The sequence below is a fragment of the Ixodes scapularis genome, unplaced genomic scaffold (genome assembly GCF_016920785.2).
Source record: "Ixodes scapularis isolate PalLabHiFi unplaced genomic scaffold, ASM1692078v2 ptg002182l_1__unscaffolded, whole genome shotgun sequence".
Taxonomy (NCBI): domain Eukaryota; kingdom Metazoa; phylum Arthropoda; class Arachnida; order Ixodida; family Ixodidae; genus Ixodes; species Ixodes scapularis.
The window spans coordinates 256,574-280,795 of NW_024610233.1; the positions used below are offsets into that span (position 1 = coordinate 256,574).

Below are 24,222 nucleotides of genomic sequence, written 5' to 3' on the forward strand. Positions count from 1 at the left end.
CGACCACTAAGTCGACATAGGGTCTCACCGGCTCACGGGACATTACGGCGTCATATTGTGCTCTGACGAGACACCACAATGGTGTAACACGACGTCCCGTAACCGTGCCATGCAATGTCACGCTGCCCAGATTTGCTTACACATCGCTAATGTGTTCTGCGTACGGGACGTTTGAGCAGTAGCTCAAAGGAGTGCCTTACGTTTCTGAGTAACAAAGCAACACTGTATCATAAAGTTCAGTTGCTTTTTAAGTGACCTTTACAGCTCTGCTCCCCGAGTCACAAGAGTGTTCTGGGGTGCGTCGTAGCCCTCGAAATGTGAGCGGCACTCGCCCCTTTTGGTGCTCGAGTGCAGTCACATCTGTGCAGTGTTTGTGCCCACCAGACAAAAGTGCCTCCAAGCTGTCTTTGCTCAACTGGTTTCTGCTCTTGCAGGGTCGGCGGCTGTCGACGGCGTTGCGGCTAACATCTTTCTCTTCTCTCTGTGATAGTTGTCTGGGGTTCCCTTCCACTAACACTAGGTGGAGGCACCGTCTCGAGGTGCCCGGTACACATGTGCGAAAAAAGGGGGGTGCAAAGTCGGACGAAACTTGCAGCTTGAAAAAAGTTGTGATGTACCATTTTCGTCATGAGCAACATGGAGAAATTATCACCACGAAGTTCATATTTGTCTTGTGTTTTATGTTATTTGAATTGTTTCTGGATATATCTCTAAAGATGGGCTTGAATGTGCATCTGCCATCAAGTTTATCAGTCATTGAGATTGTCCCAGATTTTAGATATTCAATTACTTTTAGGTAGCATATTTTGAAAAAATAGACTAGAATGAGCATCTGTTATTTAGAGTCTGTCAATATATTCCAGAATTTCCTGCCTTGACCTTTGCAAGCTTTATTTAGTTGTTTTAAATACTCTGAACCTTGCAGGCTACACAGGGAGAAAAGCTGTAATACAGCACAAATATTGAGTCGTGCCTTCAAACAATTACGCAATTTCTTTTTTTTTTTTTTTTTTTGTTCTTCGGGAGAAATAAGTTGCTTTTCAGTTATTGTGTCAGAAGAATAAAATTAATTTTATTTGTTACGTATACATTTATGCAAAGTACATTATCAAGCCGGCTCAAGTCTCAACGGCTTTAGCCAGCTCAAAGATTGCATCATTCCTTCCTTGAGCCTGTTTGCAGCCGGCTTTTCTGGAGGTTTCTAAAATCCGCCAACAATTCGGGGGTCCCAGTAGAAAGCGTTCCTCATCAAAGCACTTTTCTGAGAAAAGATTTGGTCAAGCATTACCCCGCTTTTCAGTCTTTACATAAACTAGGTACATTGCAAACCTTGTTAGATTAGATCAGAGTTAATCTCGCAGGTTATATTCTTTGATAACACGGGTGGAACAACACCAGATGCTAGTAGGTTTTCGAACGGCAGGGTGTGAAACCTTAGAAGTGAGATGGAGTAAATTTGAGAACATGGCCGTAGTGCCGGGCCTTTTTTCGCACATGTGTTTGAGCCCTCTCTAGGAAGACGGCCTTGTTCTGGACTGCCTGCATGTTGATCGTCGTAGAATGCCCGTGAATGTGTTGTGGCTTGGTGACGGTCTATGGCTGCCAGTGCACTTGGAAACAAGCGCTGATGAAGTCTGTACTACTACTTGTTGCTAACAAAGGAGGCTTGTTGTTTTCTTTTTCATGCATCTGTAACAAAGTAGACCCTTCAAAGTGTCAATAATCTGGCTGTGCTGATAGTGGTATTGTCTAGTATTAACTTCAAATAGTGACACAAACAAGACCCCTTTCGCCACTCGTAGCACTGTAGAAGCGATCGTAGAGAGTCGTAGAACCACCAATAGAATGTTTAGCAGCTGCATGGTGCACATCATTAGTGCGTTAGTTGCATTTTTTCAAGTCCATGTACATGTGGGCTTTACCTGCCATGTTATTAGGCTCATGTTGATAAAGTGTGGGAAATGCTCGAAATGAATGTCTTGCAGTGTCAGTGAACGTCTTGTGGTTGCCGCACGTTTTGCTTATCCAAGTGCAATGGCACTGTTTTAGTACATGTGCACATTAATATCCAAAACATGGACCATAAAGTTTGTTTTCATGACTGGCTCAGTCATGAAAACAAACTGTATTTATGGCCGATGTTTTGGATATTAATGCGCACATGTAGCAAGACAGTGCCGTCGCACTTGGATGAGCAAAACGTGTGGCAACCGCTAGACATGCACCCCCAAGATTTGAAAACAAGTAAAAGCTAGGAAACATGGCAGCGGTTATCTTACCAGGCAGAGTTAAGTTAGGAAAAGAGAATGTCCTGAGCGCAATGCAAATGCAATTTTAAGGTGTTGCTTTCAAATCAGTGGCAACTGGACTACGAGAAGAATGGCTTCTTGAAGTTTTGAAGGTCCTCTTGTTTTTTTCTGGTGGTCACTGAATAACACTGTTTCCTGATGCACCTATATAGTTATGTGTTCTGTCAATCATTCAAAGTTGAATATCTTCGCTCAATAAGATCCCATCAAGTTGTGCCTCTAAAAAGTCTTGCAGTCGTTGCTAAATAATTTTTTCGAACACCTATAAATTACTGTGCGTTCTGTCACTTATTGAAAGTTGAACACATTCAATCGCTGGGATACCATTGAGTTGTGCTACTAATGGGTCGAGGTGCAGTAGGATTGTCCTGGTTGGCTGCATGTCCGTCCCCTCTGGTCTCCTGTGGATCCCTAATACTGCATGCGGTTGTGTCCTCGCATGCCCTTTCTGTGTGAATGTTCTCGCTCGTCCCTGGCAACTGCGGGCAGCGGTGGCAGAAATGCTGGAGGGCGCGTGCCAATACAACTTGAGGCCCTTGGCAGACAGAACCAGTAATATGACAGTCGCTCGGCGGCCATCTGTGGTGCTGTTGTTTCCGAAATACTCTGCGTCGTTCCCACAGAGCATTTTGGAAGTCAGTTGCTGTGAATCGGCCTAAGGAAGCCGGTAAACGATGGGGCAGAAAAAAAAATCCCAAACCGGAAACTAGCATCCCACCTGCGCTGAGACACTTGGCCCAGTGCCATCAAGTTTTCTGTGCATACTCAGTCACAGGGGGTGTGGTCAGAAAATTGAAGACAAGCGATTGATCGGTCCGTTGTGCATGTAGCTTTCAATGCCACGTTGGCTGAACGTTGAACGGAATATAGTGTGTGTGTATTACTGTTATAAGGTCTGCACTACTTTTTGCATCGCTGCCAAGACTCGGGCGTCTTGGACATGATGCAAAGATAGAGTAGATTCATTCCACGCACGTTTTTACGGTCCACGTATTCTCATAAGACTTTTATCTGTGCAGAAAGCAATGTGTCATAGAGATGAGGGAAGGAAAAGCTCAGGGAACCGGCCTACATTCGTGACATGGCACATATAACCTAGACGATTTTTAATCCCGTCCGCGGAGAAAAACCTCGGTTATGAGAGTACGCTGTGCTGCATTCATCTTTGATCGGAGACCATTGCCAAGGCTACAATTGCGAGCTAGCCCGTGTTCCCCGCTTCAAGGACTGCCTCTCTAGCGGGAGTGCACGTTCTGCGGAAAAACGTTTCAGAGCGAGGTCTCTCGCTCTTAGTTTTGGCATGCAGCCTCGGCTTAGAAGCCGCAGTCACGCCGCCAATACGTCGTACGAAAGGCAGTCTGCTGACGCTGTCAGAGGTGTTTCTTCCTATTACGACAGTCCCGTCCCGTCACGTCGGTCGTACAAAAGCCGTTTGCAGACACGTTCGAAGCGCACTCGCGTACGAAGCGGATGATTGTCGTCGCGTCCGCAGAGAACTTTGCGTTTTTCGTACGACGTGCGAGCCGCAGGACTGCGTCTGGCGCGGTGGACAGAGTGCGGTAGTGCGGTCATTGGGGCCCACTGCACTTTTACTCCCCTCCCCCCCCTCAAGAGCATTCGCGTGACACCCCCGTTCCGGGCCACGTTGCAGGAGTACACCCCCGAGGTGCAGCAGATCCACCGCAAGGAGAAGAAAGCCCTGGACGCAGGGGGCATCACCCTGACGAGCGTGAGCACGCGGGCAGACGGCGCCCCCGTGGCCACGGCCCCCAAGGCTGGTTCGGGCCCCAAGAGGGACAAGGACGTCAAGGACGGGGGCACAGCATCGAACCATGCCGCCCTCAACGCCCGCAACAACCCCTCAGCCAACAACAACAACACGTGCGTGGCGCCGTGCCCTTCAGGGAGCTTTTTCGAAAGTGCACGCCGAAAAACTAAGTTTGACGTTTGTGTTTATCCTTTTCAATTGCTGCGTACAGTACATTTAAGACTCGCGCTTTTTTCCGGGGGTGCATTGCATATTGGAGTCGTTATAATAATTTTGGCAGAATTCTATAGTACTAGAATATGCCTGGCAACCAAAAGTTGTAAAGAAAATTTTTTTTTTTTTTTACATGGCGGGCAGTGTTTGAAAGGGTTATACAGCATAAGGCCGGTCTGCTTTTGAGGTGTGGCGACGCTGGTTTACGCTGTAGGTCAGAAATTTAGCCAGTGGAGTACGACTGCTGGCCGGGGGTCTTTAACGTGCCTCGCGCCAGTACTATGCTCATCCAGATCAAAACGGGGAGGGGGGGGGGGGGAGATTGAACCCGGAATCCCTGGGTTCTGCAGCGCAAGTTTTTGCTCCATGTGCTCAGACTTGCAGTGCACTAAAACACTTAACCACCGACCCCCACCCCCCATCCCCCATAAAAACTTCTAATTTGGTGGGAAGTGCCCATTTGGGACACTAACCTAAGGGGTAAAGTTTGGCTCGTGCCAATTTCTTTTTGGGGTAAAATGTAAAAAAGTGCCAACATCATGTTGGCATTCAGTGTTGCACGGTGTAACATTCAAGTCCAATATTGTTTTATTGCCCCTATAATCAATTTCAAACAAAAAAAAGATGTTTGCGTACGGCGTCTAAATGCCACTTTGCAGATGGGATCCTGGGTTCAACCCCCACCTCTGCCCCTTCGACTTGAAGGAGCATTGTACCCGCGTGCGGTCGTGTATCGCCACTCCATGATGCGTGTTAATGACCACAGGCAAGCAGTGGTGCTGCATTGGCTAAATTTCTCATCTGCAGAGTAGACCAGTGTCACCATACCTCATAGGCAGACCGGCCGTGCGCTATCTATAGTCGGGGACAGGTTAAGGGGAGTTATGGCCCGGGAGCGTTAACTTAAAGGGACCATGAAATGATTTTAAAATCGAGTTTCATCCACCGCACATCGTAAAAGGTGTGAAAAGAAACACAAAAACACAAAAATAGGGAGCCAAAAAAAATTATTTGCTATAGAACTTCTAAAAGAAAACTGGACTCTTTTGCGCCTTCCTTCCTTCGGTTCCTTCGCCTGTTCACTACGATGCATCCGCGGAAATGGAGCACGTCAGCCAAATCCAGGTCGCCTATTGGGTAAGAGCCTACCTCGCCAGCACCGCGATCGTAAACAATAAATAGCCGCCGAATGTTTCCTAAAAGTTTTGTTAAATAATATTCAGATCCACATTTTGTAGCATAATTAGAGATGTGTGGCGAAAATTGCCAAATTTGATAATGCTGAGAGCCAGGCGCCATCTATCGTGTGGTAAACGAAGCAACTACTGCGCATGCGCAGTAGGGGCTGTAGGGCAGGGTCGACAGTTACGACAGTTACTTGGGTGGCGGCCAGCTTGGCGGCCAGCGACGAACGTTTATTTTCTTTGTTTTCCTTCCTCTCAAAACTCTGACTGACTGAACGTTTATTTTTCTACGTGTTCTTCCCGCGCGTGCCGACTTCAAGCAGCAAGAAAACAGTACTTAAAACAGACCACGACGAACAAGAATGCTGGATCCACCGACTCCGACGAAGCGTATAGGCCTAGCAGGCATTCCGACTCGGCGCTGCGTTGCTTCGTCGCAAGACTGTCTGCCTACGATCGGCAGGCGTGCTAAATGGAATATGCCCGCGCGACCTTTGTGGACCCTTCCCGTATTATAGTTTGATCACTGACCTCAATTCTAGATTAAGAGGTGAGGTCAATCTCTTCCCCTTGTTTTCCGAGGCAGTGTTGACGAACACTCGTCGAAAGGGGACTCTCGTCGATTCTATCTTCTTGTTTTGTGTGATGAGTAAAGCTATACGCACTCCGGAGTGCGCTTCGGACGGAAATGGCTATACGCACTCCGCTTTTCTCGTATAAAAAGAGTGGACACAACGCGTTTTCTAAGCGGTGCCATGGCGTAGGGGTTAGGGTGTCCGCTTCATACGCAAGTGGACGCGGGTTCGATCCGCGGTGGGCCTACTCTTTTTTTTTTTTTCTCAGACGTTTTGTTTTGTCGAGGCATTTGGCGATATTTACGACATTTCCTTTTTTGCAATGAACAGTAAAAAAAAAAAAAAAAGAATCGAATGTTGTCGAGAAACTTTGCAGAACTAAATGGTATCGGACTCCCTTTCCGGAGGTGCGATCGGGGACAGCGGGGCTTGGATTGCCGGCTGGACGCCGCGAAGCAGCGTGTACTGGTTACGCTTTGTAATTAGCAGCCGATACTGTCGCCGCGAAGCGGCGTGAACGCAGGCGGGGGGCTGTGTTAACGAGCGCCCTAGTGATTCACGCGCCGTTCGAATTGTGGCCCGAGCGGCATGATCTTTCGGAGGAGTGCATATAGCCATTTCCGCGCGAAGCGCACTCCGGAGTGCGTATAGCTTTACTCTTGTGTGATATAGAGCTGAAATAAACGCCGTATGGATTACCTTCGTAACACGGTATGTACACTTTGTTATTGGTATGCCATTTTTATTCTGACAGACTGCATGTCACTGTCGAGCTATAACAGTTCGTGGGAGGTATACGTACAACCCCGGTCCAACCTTTCTTTGCCGATTGTCGCGTCAGTATCGAGTTGCAATCGTAAAAGAACGGTCCCGAAGCGCTTACAAACAGCGCGAATACAAGACTTCCATCAAGCGCGCGCGTCCGCTCCGAGTGTAAACAGGTATTTACGTGGCTCTTGCTGACACTCGTAGTTCAAACGTATCTTTTTTTAACGTCGGCTCGCTCCTGCATCTCCGAGGCCGCGAAAAACGCCATCTACGTCGCTTTGCAAACGACTGACACGGGCCGGCCCTTCTGCCAACAATGACGGGGTGGTTGACTTCTGAAGTCTTCACCGGAAGACTCGCTGCACTTCCTAACAAGCATACCGGCGTATGGGACTAGTCCCATGCTGTCGCTGTAGCGCAACATATATCAGCTGCGATGCGGCGATGAGAGGCGCCGATTCAGGAAATACGTCGGTGACATCAGCGCAGTAAGACCTACCGGCGCACCCCAACTCGGTGCCGCTAACACTCCCATTCTCCTACTGCCGAGAGAACTTCCGGTTCCGGAAACGGCCTACGTCACGGCTTCTTTTGCGGTCAGTTGGAGAGAATGAAAAAGTCGATATTTCAATAATTTTTTGTGTAGAAGTTAATAAACCGAGACGAAAACGGAAGCCTGTTCATCATTCAGTGAACATTGACGGTTTAATGTAAAAGTTATCTGGAAAAAGTAAAAAGGTCATTTCATGATCCCTTTAAAAACCTTTCACTCAAATTGAAGTTTCAGTCATTCCTACAACATGCTGGCTTATTAAGCTCCAGAAAAAAGTTGCTTGAGTAGAAGATATATTAAACAAAAATAATGGCAATCCACAAATGTTTGTTTTAATGTGCGGTAGAATACTCGTAGTGCAATTAAGGTAAAAATTAAGTGTAGAAAATGTAATTCTAGAGGAAAACAATAGCACTCAAAATGGACAAAACATTCTCATAAATTTGCATGTTTAAAAGTTTTTTGGTTCTCATTAGGAAGGAGAGTTTTATAAGAATGGGTACTTTAATTTCTTCGTTAGGAAATTTCGGTTCAGGACACCCCTGACTGAGGTTTTTACACTTTAAAATAGTCCATTTTCACATTTCTTCATACAGCATTTCCTAACAAAAAGTGAAACTGGGAAAAATGCATTTGGAGTTTGAACTTTAGGTTTCTCTACTTTTTTTGAGTCGCAGGCACACAAAATTTTCCTGGAGCATAGGTAGCACGTTGCTTTTTGAGACTTCCTTGTTCCCCTTGCAATAAGTACCGGCCTGTTTCATTTGTGGGCGAGCTATAACTTCGGTAGCGGGCAGTCCTCGGCATAGAAACTGTTGAGAACTAAGGTAAGTGATACTAAGGAAAACTGGCAAAGCGGCAAATATGATCTGAAGTGGAAGGTATTGTCAAAAGTAAGCTGCAGAAGATAACACAATGTCGCAACACCTTGGCAGGACCAATTGTAAGCCCCACTTCGGGTCTTAACCGATAAGATAACTCAGTCCATACATTTTCTGCACTTTTTCTTTTTGATTGTATGGGGTTCTTCTGGCCAGTGGTACTTCTAAACTTGGGAAACTTGGGAAATCAGTGACCCTTCCAATGAGGGCGAGATGTTTTGGTTACAGTTAAACGAGCATGAAGCAGCCCTAATTAAGAAATGTAAAAACTTTCTCCCTGCTTGACTTTTTGCGAGATAAATCCCGCGTTTTTTTAAATGAGATTTTGAAACCATTTTTTTTTAAGTTTTTGAACATAAATATAACATTTTTCAATAAGATCTTTTTTTTTTTTTTTTTTTCATTGTAATTTTGAGGCCAACCTCAGAGTTAAGAGTTAGAGTTAAATCGAAGCTCCTCCCACCTTTTCTCACCTTAGCAAAGCAAACGCTGGAGTGGATGCAACCTCCTCTCCAATGGTCACTCACTCTGCTAGAGTGAAGAGAGGTGGGAGGAGCTTCCCCTAAACTCTTAACCTCTCATTAACTACCACAAAATACCCAGCAAGAGCCCACTCAAAATTCGGAGATAATCGCGAAAAAAATAAGGGATGGGCGCTTGTCCGTTCATCAATTTCGCATATAATTGTGCTGTGTATATTTTCTCAGATCTTAAAATTTAGGAATGGGTGCTTAGCGTAGAATGGGGGCGGATGCGCAGCATTTTATGGTGGTGTAAACACAAACAACTATGTCTTTTGGGGCATTGGAGTTGCGTGTTTGTTGAAAGCGTGAGCGTGTTGTCCCGTGTCTCCCAGGAACGGGCGTGGAGGAGAGGCCAACCCGTTTGACGAGGACCACGAGGACTGGGACGAGGAGTCCAACGATGCGCTGGTGGACACCGGGGAGCCGGGGGTGCCCGTGCGTGCACTCTACGACTACGAGGGCGCCGAGGCAGACGAGCTCTCCTTCAAGCAGGGTGGGTGGCCTACCCCTCTCTGCCACGGTCCTTGCTTTAGTAATGTTTGTTTGCAGAAGGCACCACCAGTCAATGTTGGAGTGACTGGACGCCGCCGGGAACTTTTGTCCAGTTGACTATCGGTAGCATTATCAATAGTAATATGGTGTACTGTCGTACAACTGTACTACTATGGTCATCTACTGATAGTACTATCATTAGTTGTGTGACGGTGGATTAACGGTACTATCAGTCTCTCAATACACTACTGGTCACGGAACATCTTCGTAACTCCATGGGAGAGTTTCGTACGTGACCGTGCGTGACGCAGGCGTCAATGAGGGGGCTCGGAACCACCGATCTGGCCAGCGTTGCAGGGAATCTGGCGACCGGGAAGTGTGTCGGAACTTCGAACCTCCTCTAAACGAGCCACCCATAGATTGCAGGGACAGATCATTGCATTGACAGTGCTTCTCGCCGCTGTAAATGTCTTGGGCTCTGTACACTCGATCAAGAGCCCACTTTCGTGTATGCAGCAATCTCTAAAGTATTATCATTTGCACTTTTTTTCTTCTCTCAAAACGACTCCTTAGGACCACCGTCACCGTCAATCTGCAACGGCACGATCAGCGCCAAAAAGTAGAGGCACTGCGAACCAGTACGCTCAATTACCACCTCTTTCGCTTGCCAATCCAAAAAGGAAAGCTTATTTGTAGGTTCGCTTATGAGAGATTAGTAAAGAATGACTGGTGCTTGCATGCAGTGATCAACTACAAGTGTAACAAATCATGGTTGTGAATTTTGAGCAGCTCACCCAGAGCAGAGTGGCCAAACGAAAATGCCCTCTGAGGACAGTGCACCCCTAGCAGAAGCTGTGGACCTTGCACCAAACTCTGGCCAAAGTTTTGTGACCAGTATGGTAGTATTGAAAGACTGTGGTACTATCAGTAGCTATACAATATTCCAGTATCTATATAGTAGTATACTATCGATAGCTACAATGGCTATCGATAGTAAACTATTGACAGTTTTTAGAGCACAGCTCTTTAGCGCCCATTTCCGGCTTGAGCGGCGTCGCCATTGCGTTATGGGACGTTTCCCATATTGACATCACGTGCGACGTTGCAAGGGTTACGGGGATTACCCTCACGAGGGTCAGGGTTGTGAGGGTAACCCTCGTGACGTCACGTGTGACATCGTTATTGGAAGTATGTGATGCATGATGTCACGTGACGTTAGACGCATATAACATTGCCAATATTCCCGCTAAATTTAGCGGAAAAATATTTCGCTAAATTTACCCTCGTGACGTCACGTGTGACGACACGTTTGACGTCGCACATGACATCACATGTGACTTCAGGAGGGTGAAGTTTTAGCGCTAAATTTAGCAGAAAAATTTCCTCGCTAAATTTAGTGGGGAAGGAACAGGGGCATACCTTCCCCTCCGTACCCTCCCCACCTCCTCCTCAAAAGCTGCTCTCTAATCCGGCATTAGAGAGAATTGTAAACATCTTTAATTCGTTTATAGTTGACTGTCGATAGTTTTTAATAGCTTAGAATAGCTCCTGGTCGGTGGTGAACTCACAATATTTTCTGATAGTTGACCATCAGTAGTTATCGATAGCTTACAATAGTTGCTAGTTGATAGTAAACTATCTGTAGTACAGTTGAACCCGGATATATCAAATTCAAAGGGGATCAAAAAAAAGTTTGATATATCGATAATTTGATATGCAAAATATGTTAAATTAGGCTCGAGTTGAAATTTCCTTGCGTCTGTGCTAATGCCGAAGGTTGCAACAAATAGAGCATCCAATAGCCGCTAAATACAGTAGAGCGTAGTTGGCGGAGTCCGCAAACACTGTCAGCATAAGCGACGAAACATAAACATAATAAAAAAAAATGAAAGAAAAACGGAAAAGCGAGACAGATGAAAAAAAACATAAAAAAAGTTGATGGGCAACTCCGCTCAATTCCGAAAAATTTAGGCTTACATGTGATTCCATTTCACAAAGCACTACTAAACAGCTCTAAGTCTTCGGATTCGCGAAATGTAGAATATTATTTGTGTAATCCTAATTTAAGCATCAACTGATACCGAAACCGAAACGTCGGTTGCGTCAGGCAATATTGGTCTCGTGTCGTCAGTCGTGGCCATGTCACGTCAAACGACGTGGTCTTGTGACATTCGGGGGGGGGGCAAGGGACAGGACATGCGACGTGGGCAGGTCGCTTTGCACGGCGTGGACGGTGATGGCCCGGGGGAGAGGGGGAAGGGGAAAAGACGAAGGAGGAAAGGGGGAGCGGAGAAACGGACTGATAAGCGCGCAGGGTAGCGCAAGCTAGCGCATCCGTGTTACGGTGATCACGTGGACACCGTTCAGCCAACACCGGGAGGAGAAACTCGTGACGTCATCGTTCAATTTAGCTCTGAGAAGTAAAAAGAAACAAAACGTGAGAATGACGTAGTCATGCCTCTGACGTAGTGGCTCAACGTTAACCGCTCCAACTCCGTCGCATTGACTGCGCTGACGATTGCGCCTCGCGTCGCACGCTAGAGTTGGCAGATTTCGGCGACTTGGCTCACTTAAAGGTTTGCTGGCCAGTTTATTAAATATATAGACGGAATTAGATCGTAATATTTGACATGGGGTCTTCCTTTACGATACTGAAGAGGGCTACATAGTTTTCTAAATATCAAAAATGAAGCAGAATTGCCCTTTAAGCAAGCAAGAAAAAAGAAAGCTCCTAAATTCATGCAGCACAAAAATAACGGCACAAAAAAAATGAACAAAGCAATAGCAGCAAAAGGAAAAGGTAAAAAAAGATAAGGAGGTGAAGTGCGATTGCAAAAGCGTGGTGACACACCCAGCTTGACGAAGACCTTTTTTTTTGGTCATTTTATTTTGGGGCTATACTCCGCGACAACTTTTCTTGGCAATGCAGTGGAAGGTACAGGCCCACATCCCCTCTCCCATTTTGAGTGTGCACGTGCTCTCCTCCTCTCCCCGGAAGGAGGAGAGCCTGCGTACACTCAAAATGGGAGAGGGGACGCGGGCCTGTACCTTCCACTGCATTGCCAAGAAAAGTTGTCGCGGAGTATAGGGAGTCGCGTAGCATCAGCAGTGTTCAGGAAAAGGGCGCATAGGTACCGTTCGCACAGCAAGCACTCCCTGCTCTCCCTAGGCGCGCGCGTGCCCTTCCCCTTGTTTTTGCCATCCTCCACCTTTTGTTTACTGTTCAGTCTTTTTCTTTTTAACACAACTGCTCTTTCGCTGCTGTGTATCTTGCCGCGTGTATTCTGGCTTGGCGGTCTGCCAGCCCTGCAATGCAAGCGATGCGGTCGGACTTTGTTCACTATATCGAGTGTCCCGGCCATGGGAGTTCAATATAAAAAATAATTCGAAATGTACTTGAGTGTGATAAGACCGGGCTCGACTGTATTTTTAAAATGGTTGATGGTCAATAGTACTATTATCAGTTATTGTACCATATTTTCTGGACTGTAATCCACAGAGTGTACATGCTAAAAGTTTAAATTTTATGCAGGGCCAACTATTTACTGGCATGGACTATACAAGAATTTTTTTTTCTTTCCGTGATAGTTTATTATGTTGATTTCTGAAAGACTTTATGAATGACGGAGTTTCATAAAATACTAGCAAGCAGCCGCTCAAACTTCAGAGATAATCTGGAAAAAATGGGGGATGGCCACTCTTGTAGTCATCAGTTTTACATATAAATGTACTCTACATATTTTCTTAGGTCTTACAAATTTAAGAAAGGCCACTTAATGTAGAATGGGCAGATGTGCGGTATTCTTTGGTATGCTAATGTTAATTTAAAGGGGCATTGACACCCCAAATTTTTTTTATTGTCTAAAACGATGCACGTTGTACAGTGAAACCCGTTTAGAACAAACCCACGTACAGCGAATTATTGTCGATATCGAAATCACGGAAAATTTAAATAAAAATGCATCTAAAAAGTACTTTTTATAACGAACAATATATTGGCTATATCAAACTTTTTCCTCCAGGAAGGCTTCCAAAAACGTGCATACAATCGTCTTCTAGCCTGTTCCTTCCCCCCCAAAAAGTAGGGAAGAAAATTCCAAAAGCTCAAGTTGTGAACAAAATTGAGTGATGAGAAGCGATTCAGAAGGGGAGAAAGCTAAAAAATACACTCTGCACGCACATACAAAAAACAACAACAACGTTTTAGTGCGGGGTTACCAGGCGGAAGTGAAGAGATGAGAAAGAGAGAAGCTCTCGCCGTACAACAAACACATCGTGGAATGTTGTTGTAAATGGTTTTTGCTATATCGAACTGATCGTAGAGTTTCCTGCTGTTCGTTATAAACGGGTTTGACTGTAGTCGTAGACACAAAACAAATACCGCATCGCAAAACAAAAATTTCCCACGCGCCCGCATGCCTTTTTTTGCCGTTTTACTCTCCCGCTCCTCACCTCCTTGCTTGTTTTGATTGGTGACGTCAAAAATCATGAAATTTAGAAGCTTTGTAGGCGACAGTTCTATAACATTTAATAGCGGCAATCGTAAAACATGTTTTTTAACGCAATTGCAAATGCACTACGGCCCTTCTTTTTGAAATGCCAAAAATCTGAGTCTGTTGTGATGTCTCCTTCTGGATTTTTATCCTCCCTTGGAAAACATGGCGGCGCTCGACGCATGTAGCAGAGGATGATCGGTGAGTCGGGGAATCGGGCGAAGTGGCCTTTTATAGGTGCCCGACAACCTCTCAGACTTCGAAAAGAAAATCGTCAAACGGTCAAAACGGCTGGGTTTTGGTGTCTGTGTATCGTAGTTTCTGTTGTGACACCGCTGGGGCACCGTCGTCTGCTCGAAGCGATAGGCAGCACAGCACTCGCGCAGGAAACCGGTTTCCCGGTACGGTAGTTCCCGCAACGCCGGCACCCTTCTCTCCTTGCTCCTTGCTTCGGGTCGCGGAGACACGTTTCGGAGCAGAGGCGCTAAAGAAACTAGACTCAAGAGCCCTCAAAATTTGACGTCGCTCCACTGGCGCAGGTCGCTTGGGAACTTTAAATTCGGAATTAGGAAATCGTGTTTTTACTTCACAAATACTGAATTCTCAAGTTTCGAATTTTGAGGGTAATGTCCAAGCATCATTTTCAATCGTTTCAAACAATAAAAAAATATATGATTTTGATGTGTCAGTGCCCCTTTAAAGGGGCGGTGCAACGATATTCAGTTTGAATATTTTTTCACTTGACACGAGCTTACTGGCACTAGTGGGACTCAAGGATACTCGCACGCAACGCCACTGGCTAAGAAACTCCTTTGTTGCGCTCTAATTTCGAGGACAAAACAGAGCGTTTTCATTCAATCTCTCCTTTGCAAAATTTGATGACGTAACGTGGGGAGCGCAGTACACCCAAGTGACGATATTCGAAAGCGGTTCATAGGTTGGAACCGAGCATTGCGTGGGCACTCGATTTGGCCTCGTGATAATTACTAGCTCGAGAAGCATTCGGGTAGTGGCCCGTGTCCAATCGCTGCAATGACGGCAACAGCCGAACCATAACAATGTCTGGAACTCAGTGCGCGTGTCCTGTGCCTTGCCAACCCCAGCGCATGGCTATGATCACCATTGGCGGCATATAATCGGCTCCAGATCACATGGCAGCTTGTTCTGGCTGCGAGTTGAGGGGTTGAACTCTGCTCGTTTTTTTTATTTTTTTTCTGCTACTTCGATTGCGTGTGGTGAAAAACGAACGGGTATTTCACGGGTCATTAACGTCGGGGATTCGTTCTAAGCGATATTTGCACAAAATACAAGAATCGTTGCATCGCCTTTTTAAGTATGATGCAAGCTTCTTTGCAAGTTAATAAAGCAGGCATTTGGCAAATTATACTTTGTGAGAGATTTTATTGTGTGAACTGAGCACCAGGGGTAAACAATGCACTAAATGCAAACAACTAAAAAAAAAAATTACCAGTACTTTTTTTTACATTGGGTTTAGATTATAGTTCGGAAAATATGGTACTGTTGACAGTTAGATATGGCTTCCACTATCTATACTACTGTCCATGGAGGCAGGGAGCTTCTAGAGGTAACATGAGGGAAAAGAGGTGATTTGGCACCAACAGCTGTTTTGGTCACAGTTCGGGGCACTTCCGCCGATTGCGACCTCTACTTTTGGCTTCACTTCGGATTTTCTCGTTATGCTGGCTTGAGCCGGTATGTCGCCGCCTCCTCTTCTTCCTTCCTCCATGGTACTGAGCTCAAGTTCGTCTGCTTCTTTTGTGGGGGTTGTGGTGATGTCAGAACGCCGAGTTGTGATTGGCTCTGATTGAATGATAGTGGGTAGACCTCAAGGCAGCTTGCTTTGAGGTCTGCCCACTATTCTCCATCAGAGCCAGACAGAACTCGGCGTTCTAACGTCACCACGACGCCCGCAAAAGAAGCAGACGAACTTGCGCTTTGCATAGTTTTGCAGCACTGCTAGACGCAACCGATGCAGTCTTTGAGCGTCGCCTTCTCTCTTTCCGTCCAGGGGACCAGTTTGAGAAGCTGGAGGACGAGGACGAACAGGGCTGGTGCAAGGGCCGCAAGGACGGCCGGGTCGGACTCTACCCCGCCAACTATGTCGAGGTGGTCCCCTAGCTTCCCCCCTGCCCGCCCCCCGGCGGCGGTCGCGCGACCGGCCGCGCCACCCGCGCAACTTTCGGCGGCGTCCCGCAAGCACCCTTCGACAGACTGTGTGTGATTCCTCCTCCGACGGGCGCCTCGTGACGCGGCCGGTTGAGGTGCCCCGAGGGACGCCGTGCCATCTCCGTCGTCCGCTCCAAGCGTCCTCGGTTCGGTTTGGCGAGGCGTGGTACGCCGAGATCAGGGAGTGGGGGATGCCGACGCCCGCCTAGACGAGTCTCGAAGACGGTGGCTGGGCTTCTGTCGCGTCTTTTTTAGGTTTCTGGCCAAGTCGGGCACTCTCCGGGCGTCGAGCAAATGCTCAGGTGACTTTAAGCCAGCCTCAGATTTGTTGCTCGTTTTTTGTTCCTTCTTCCAAGCGATTGCAGGTCGAAGGAACAATTTTTTTTTTCCTTTCACTTTTATTTTTTTTTTTTTTTCCAACTTCCAGATTGTTGAGAAGAGGCAAAGTTAAACAGGGGCCTCTAATTTAAGAGCATAGTTTTTAGCTGCGGAGTTTCTTTTTTTCTTTGGAGTTTTTAACAAAGTTTTTTTCGGGGATCTCTGACAAATAAATGAAGTGTCGCTGACAGCACGGTTAAGCCACACGAGCGTCACCCCTCCGCACTGCCCAGTGCTCTCGTCCAAGGGTCCTCCAAACTGCCACGGGGAAAACGAGCTTCCCTGCACGGCTTTTGACAGAGACTTTTTACTGTCGCTCCCTTCCGTGGGGAAGCCTCGTCTGTGTCGCAGCGCCATCGTAGGTCGTGCGCACCGACTGTGCAGCGTCTGTGCATTTAATGCGTCGTCCTTCCCACTTTCTCCAGGCATAACGAAAGGCCTGCAGGCCCGTGTGCATGGAAACGCTATTTTTCTGGCGAGAGTGGCGTCGAGCGTGTGTTTGGGCCTCCACGCCTGTACATAAATCCAGCAGTGCAATGCAGCGTGGAGGTCGGTACTCGGGAGTTATAACCAGGATACTTGCATCTTTGCCCACCCCCTCCCCCCAGTAGCAACCGTTTTTTGGGGAGAAAGTGGGCAACTTACCTTCCTATGTAACCGTTGGCCTTGGTTCGAGCGACTGACTAGCAAGAGGCAAGGTGTTTGCGCGCTTGCTTCTAGGCACTAAGTGTTCTCAGTTTGTACACTCATCTGTTTTTTTGCAGGGATTACTTTCGTTTGTTTTTGGAGAAATATATCTGACAAAGGTCTCAGTGTCCTTTGTTTGCTTGTTTTTTTCCAAGTTGGTGGCTCTGTTTGTTTTCTGTGGCTTTCGGTTCGGAGACTACGGAGACTCGAGAAATGTTGCCCTCTAGGATGTGCGGTCTTTTGTTGTGCCTCTAGATGTGAAGATTTTTCTCCATTGAACTCCTAGTGCCCTGTAAATAAAATTTACTCCAGTGCAAAAGAAAAAAACTGTTCTTACCAACTTTTTTTAATTTTCTGTAAACATTCTTTTTTTTTTCACAAAAAGAGGAATTTCTTGCAGGCTGCACACATCCGTTGCACCCCGAAACTGCAATCCTGCAGGAAATCTTAGTCCCTTTTCAATTGAGTTTCATAATCAAACTTAATGAGCGTGAATGTGTAATACCAATTAGTGAAACAAAGTTTTCAAAAAATATATCTATAGTTTATTGCTCGCTAAAATGAAGTTGATGTGTGTACCTGTTGTACTCACTTTTGAAATTTAGTTCAGCAAGACCTCTCACTCCACATGTCTTTCTTTTTAAAAAATTGCCAATTTTATAAATTGTGCGACCGACGACCAATTAACATTTTAACTGTAGTATCTCGAGGGACACTGAGAATCTGAGCCAAGTTTTCTTGCCATACTAAACTCTTCCTTCAGTGATGGAAGTGCTGCTCCAAACAAAACCATGAAGATTCAAGTGTGCTACTTGCACAAAAATGCCGTTTTTGCAAAGAATGGCGCTGCACCTGCGCCAGGGCAAGTTTAACCGAAGTGAAAGGAAAACATTTTCATATCGGCCCGCATTAATGTTTATAAAAAAAAGTTGTGCGGTACAAACACGGGTTTCATGGTGTCTACTCCTTAGCTAAAAATCCGCCCGTCGACTGCACTTTCCACGTCATCTGCCAGATGGTGCCATTTTGTCGGTGATGTCACGAAATTAAGGTTTGTACGAAAAATTTGTGAAATGGCAGTATGGCGGTTGCTGTAACAAGAAAGAACCAGGGTCTCGTACTTCAAATAAGATCTCCCGGTTATCATTTCGGCCACTTTCGTCTGTGCCGTGGCGCTACCGCCACTTGCATCCTTTGCCTCGCAAAGGTGCGCATGCGTTGAGTTTCACCGGCAATGTGAAAGGAGCAGTGGCCGACTCGGGGCAAGCGACTGGGTTAGAGCACAATGGGATTAGAAATTTTACTAGGTGCTATTACAGGTCGAACGTTCTTGGCCTTTATTGGGGGTCGACCTAATTTTAAAGAGTGGTGTCGAGGAAGAAAAAAGAAAACGCAGACATTGGAATAAACGTGGAAGTGTCGGACCGAATATATTTACTGGTTCGGTTCGGGTTTACTGCTTTCGGTTCAGCTAAGGGGACCAAAAATAATGTTTCAAACAGGTTTGAATTGCTAAACTGATAATATATTTGCCACATTGTTTTGGTAAGAGGCACTATTTCCGCCATGAAACGAGTAACTAAAGTGTACAGTTTTTATCGCTCATATGGCCTACTTTTGTTTTCGGGTACCAAAAATAAGAAATAGCGTCATTTAATTTTGAAGAAACTGTAAAAGGAAATTCCGAGTAACATACCAAATGTAGTGTTTATACGACTCAACATTAATTTGTTTGCCCAGGTTGCATATATTTTACCTCAATCGGAAGGTTGTCACGAAGTGTGGTAGGTCGCCTCGAAGACCCATGGTTTGTACAACTTCGCATCGCAGGATTAAAAGTTATATCATAGTAGTGCTCTTCAACTACGGAATTAATTGTGGTGCATAAAATCATGGAATGGTCACCTCGTTGCCATATATATTGTGAAATTTAGTTTACGAAATATGTTTTTTTAATATATGACTGAGCTAAAACCAATATTTCTAAAAATTACAAAAGTTGGGACAAGCCCTTTGAGTCTACCTTTTATAGAAATGGTGAACGGCAATCGCAACGCTTGTTTTTCTAACCAACATTGATCACACTCAGTAACGTGATGCAGGCAAAGACCGATGCAGAAAGGTTTGATCAAAATCGTTTCTTCTAATCTATACGCATCTTCGTACTCGTATCGAATCTGGCCTGAAATAGCGCTTACCCTGGTGAACATTCTTATTCAAGAAAAACTGGTAATAGCCTGGCTGTTGAGGTTTCTTAAATAAGATGCCTGTCAATTCAATTTGCGAATTAGCATAATTTGTTTTGTTAAATAGAACAAAATAGTATTTGATGCTCTACTGACTACTCGCCATGGCAGTTACTTAATTTGTTACTTTCTCGCGGTTTGCATGCATGATGGTCATAGTCTCGCCATGCGCCCCTTTGTGCTTTGTTTTGTCCAGTCCACAGAGACATAAAATTGCTCTTCATCACATGAGAAGCAAAAACAGACTTCCATATACCGGAGAAGTTATATAGGTGTCGGGGACACATGGTTATTTAAATCAACTTCGAAATCAGAAATTTGTTTAAAGGCTTGAACTCCATGGAGCAAATAGACTTTACTAAATTACCCCGACTCGGGGAGTATGCGCGACTGCAGTTCCATGCTCCTGCCGTACTGCCTTCTGCACCAGTAACTTCTAAAGTAAAAATCCAAAAACAAATGGCACTTTGTGCACACGTCCATCAATGTCTTAAGTGGGCGGCGGAAAAAAGCTCACCGGAGAAAAGCTCACCGGAGAAAAGCTCACCGGAGATAAGCTCACCGGAGAAAAGCTCACCGCAAAACCGGCAGATGCGGAGAAAAGCTCACTGGCCTTTGAGCGGATGCGGAGAAAGACTTACCGAATTTTTTTAACTTAGCGTCAAACGTTGCAATTTAACATAATTCGCACTTGTCACTTCATTAAAAATATATCCAGTTTTTTGCAATGTTCATGAAGTTCATTGGGCATATTTACTAATTCATCAGAAATTAGTAATCACCCATTTTGTATATTAATGAATTCGCAAGTATAAAATCAGATCATCTTACACCGGTAAAAAAGAACAATTTATTGACAACTGGCAGTGTGCCGTCGGTAGCTCTGTCAAATAAAGAGGTTTGTTTTTTTGCGAGCCAATATGAATAGCGGTGTGTGAACCGTTTCAGTCCAAATATTGTGTAGTGCCTAATAGATAAGTAGGTGTTTCTTGATGTAATCAGTGTCGGCTAAGCTGTTTTCCTTCTGTTAATTTCACTAAGAAAACTTTAGTTGCGAGAACAGCTTCGTCCTGTCGTGTTCGTTGTCTTCACTCCGTCGCCGTCATTTGAGCGGTTTTCATCATGTATAACGTTTACCAACTCGCCCGATCCACTACCTCACAGAAGACTAGTTCTTATATAGGTCACGAGTAACAACGGTGCCGGTGGGCAGCGCTGAAGGTCACGGGTGGTTCGCAGCATAAAGGCACTATCACACAAAGGCAACGTGTGGAAAAACCGAACGGCTAAAAAACGTGCTTCTCCGTGAAAAAAAAAAAAAAAAAAAAAAAACGAAATAAAAAACAACAACAAAGAAACCTCGATATCCTCGAACTTTTTTATCCTGTTCTCAAAGGTTAACAAAAGCTTCAAAGAGAATTTCAGTCACCGCGTTGTTGCGCATGCGCTTTCGGATTGTCGGCATTTGCCGTTTTGATTTTTAGATTTTAGGCAGACATTATTAAGTTTTCGAACGTTTTCCTGTTCTTCGAGTTCATGAAGTGTTGAGTTGGTCTTTCGTTGCCTACAGAGTAAGCCATAGAAAACACTCGCCCGTAATTATTAATTTGGGAGCAATATACCCAATAAGCTTAACAAATAATACAAAAAGGACATTTTCTCTTTTTACGAAGCTGACGAATTTTAATGATACTAAAATGATATATGTTACGCATGATCCAACAACCTCCATATATGAAAAGGGGAAAAAAATGGTGAGCTTTTCTCCGCATGCACTCAATGGCCGGTGAGCTTTTCTCCACATCCGCCGGTTTTGCGGTGAGCTTTTCTCCGGTGAGCTTATCTCCGGTGAGCTTTTCTCCGGTGAGCTTTTCTCCGGTGAGCTTTTCTCCGGTGAGCTTTTCTCCGGTGAGCTTTTCTCCGGGATTCGTCTTAAGTTGCTTGTTTACTTTGAATATTTAGTACAGGTAAGGCAAATACGTTCAGCTTGTTTACATACGTTATGAGCATTCTTTTTGATGCTTGGGTAATTTAGCAAAAGGTATATATATATATATATATATATATATATATATATATATATATATATATATGTGTGGGGCAAATCGCGAACAGACACATTGAAGTGAGGCCGAGTAACTGCGGAAACTCGCGTTTCTTTGTGTCCCGAAGCTCAAGGAAACTTCACGAAGTTGAAGAAAAGGGGCTTGTCTTCGCTTCTCCCCAACGTAGGACTCTCGTCCACTACAGGAGATTTCCACATTGCATCCTTGCTCAAAGGAGGCAACAACACGCATCACCCGCACTGAAGCTCATCTGGTGATCCCGTAGTTTTTGCTGTACTTGAAGAATCGCGTGCTAAATGGCAATGCTAAGGCGGCAACGCGTGCTACATGGCAACGCAATCTCTTTGCATTCCCTTTTCTTCCAAAACTCAAAGTATGCAGCTCTTCCAAGATTCGAAGATCGTTTGAGAAACTTTAGCAATTACCCCAACGTTTTTACATAAAAAATAAACGAGCTGCATTGGGAAGTACTTTCAGTGCATGTACTTTTAAAGGGGCCCTGCAATCATATTCAAGCGTCTCTTGGGGTTCGGGCAAGCCAGCGGGCACGGAGAGAGTAACTGCGATATGTGAGTTAATTACTACTCCTCAGAGCCGCTAAAAGCTTCTTTTTAGTCGAAATACAAAATGGAAGTGCTTCCTCCGACGGGCGTCGGAGGAATGATACCATACAAAATATAAGTGGCACGAGCCGTTTTAATTATTTATGAAAGCAGTTTTAGATCGGAAAAGAAACAAATGCAGTATATAAAGCACGGACACAAGAAATGACCCGTCAACTTTGGAGGGGGGGGGGGGGGGGGCATTGGGGCTCGTGCCCCCCCTGTGAGATCCGGGGGGGGGGGGGGGGGGGGGCAGAGCCCCACCCCCTTCCAGGACCCGGGCCATGATCCTTACCGAGACTATTTACGTGCCATGTAACGAGTTTCTGTAGTAGTGGCATGTAAACAAAACACCCACATTGCCTTTATTGACAAAATACATGAGAAGTGGAGTCCCAGCGTGCTTTCGTTAGCTTCAATCTCCAGTTCTGGCGAAAGGTATTGCGCACATCCGGGACACTCGTCGTCTTATTTAATTGCCTGACCAACTTCGCAGAATATAGATATCACACCCTAACTTTTCTAAACTTGATTTTGTGAAAACCAGTGAGTCGTGAAAACGTTATTTGAAACTGAAACTGTGGAGGAACTTGAAAACCGGACTGCGAACTTTGAAAACTTGGACCAGAATGAAAATCAAAATCTTCAGGTTTTTTTTTTTTTTTTTTTTTTTTTTTTTAATCAGCGTTTAAAGAAAATCGAAACCTTCGAACTTTTCGAACTTTATGCAGAACGAAATTCGAAATCTTCGAATTGTTCGAACTTCATATCTATGAAAATTCGAAGCGTTCGAAGTTTTCGAATTTTATTTCCAAAGCATTTCGAAATCTTCGAATTCATCGAACCTGAAGTAAAAAAATATTCGAAATATTCGAATCCGAAATTTTAGAAACCGTGAAAGCTTCGAACTTTTCGAATTCAAAACTCCACTGTGACCGAAAGTTGCGAATTTTTTTAATTCGAACCTCGGTCGGTATTAAAATATCGAAATTTTTCGAAATCGAACCTCAGTTCGCTTCGCAAATATCGAAACCTTTCGAAATCGAACTTAGGGTGGTTCGCGACACCCCTAAAAGAAAGTGGACTCTCAAGACTCCGCAATATTTGACGTCAACGCACCGGCGCGGATCGCGCGGGAACTTCAAATTCGGCAATTGGAAATTGTTTAGTTAATTCAGAAATACTGAATTCCCAAATTTCAAATTTTGAGGGTAATCTCCCGGCATCGTTTTCAATCGTTTCGGATAATAAAAAAATGATTTTGATGTGTCAGTACCTCTTTAAAGGGGCCCTGCAATGACTTTTTGACTGGTTTTTAATTTGCACTGAACCTGAGCGTACTGAACGTAGTAACTTAATCCAACTTTTCTCAAATTTCGCTTTATTTTAAAAGTTATAGGCAAATTAGAATTACAAAACCAAGCAAAAAATAACCTCCTTCATGACTTCGTAGGTCCTGGCTTGAGTGGCCTTGAACTAGAGGAGGAGTAGTGAGCTCATCGAGCGCACACGGCTGCGCACTCCGTGTCGACGGCTCGAGAGGGCGGGCGGCCAGGGCAGCTCGCATTGCATTTGCAGCGCGAGTAAACACTAATTTGGCATAACATCTCATTGGCCACAAACAACAGCAAACACGGGGTAAAGATCAGTTCAGAACGGGAGCCACTTCGCGCTGACGCACCGCCAAATGGCCAAATCGCCAGCAGGGCCCGCGCCGAAGGCCTTCGGAACGCTCGGAACCGGTCGGATTCTTGAGCCGGTATACGACCACAGCGCCGCCGCGTACATCCGGGACCTTTCTACGCTCCTCGTTTGTCGTAGCCTCATCCCACTAGCCTTTTCTAGTATGCGCCGTTTTTTCCCTTCGCTTGGTGGCGGGTATGTCGACGGGTCATTTCTCGTTTCCGTACTTTCTAAACTGCATTTGTTTCTTTTCTGATCTAAAATAGTGAACAGAAACTACTTTCATACATAATTGAAACGGTGCGCGACACTTATATTTTGTATCTCGACTAAAAAAAAGCTCTTAGCGGCTCTGACCAGTGGCAAGCCCAGGACCAAAGACGTCACATTTTGCGCGCTTTCGGTACCGCGGGTCGCCCTCGTCGGTGGAGGAGGTTTCCGCGTCGTCCGGTTAAAATATGACGCGCTGATATTTAGTTACTCTCTGTACTTTCTTTCGGTACCGCGGGACAGTGGGAGTGTGAGGGGGGGGGAGAGGAAATTTATTAACACGCACACCACGAACCGAGGTTCTGTTAACACATTTAATAGCCTGTGCTGTTTATACACCTTC

The 24,222-nt window shown here is 45.3% G+C and overlaps 1 protein-coding gene across 4 annotated transcripts in view; it reads left to right on the top strand.

Moving 5' to 3' along the window:
* The window catches only part of LOC8051147 (protein kinase C and casein kinase substrate in neurons protein 1), a 93,096-nt gene extending 75,766 nt beyond the window's left edge, over window positions 1–17,330 (top strand). For all 4 annotated transcript variants that reach the window (XM_040213288.3, XM_040213290.3, XM_040213289.3 and 1 more), the window contains 3 exons: window positions 3,961–4,190; window positions 9,108–9,268; window positions 15,790–17,330. In XM_040213288.3, coding sequence (XP_040069222.1) covers window positions 3,961–4,190; window positions 9,108–9,268; window positions 15,790–15,899 — 501 coding nt within the window. In that variant the 3' untranslated portion in view covers window positions 15,900–17,330. The remainder of the gene's footprint in view (window positions 1–3,960; window positions 4,191–9,107; window positions 9,269–15,789) is intronic.
* Window positions 17,331–24,222: the final 6,892 nt, after the last annotated feature.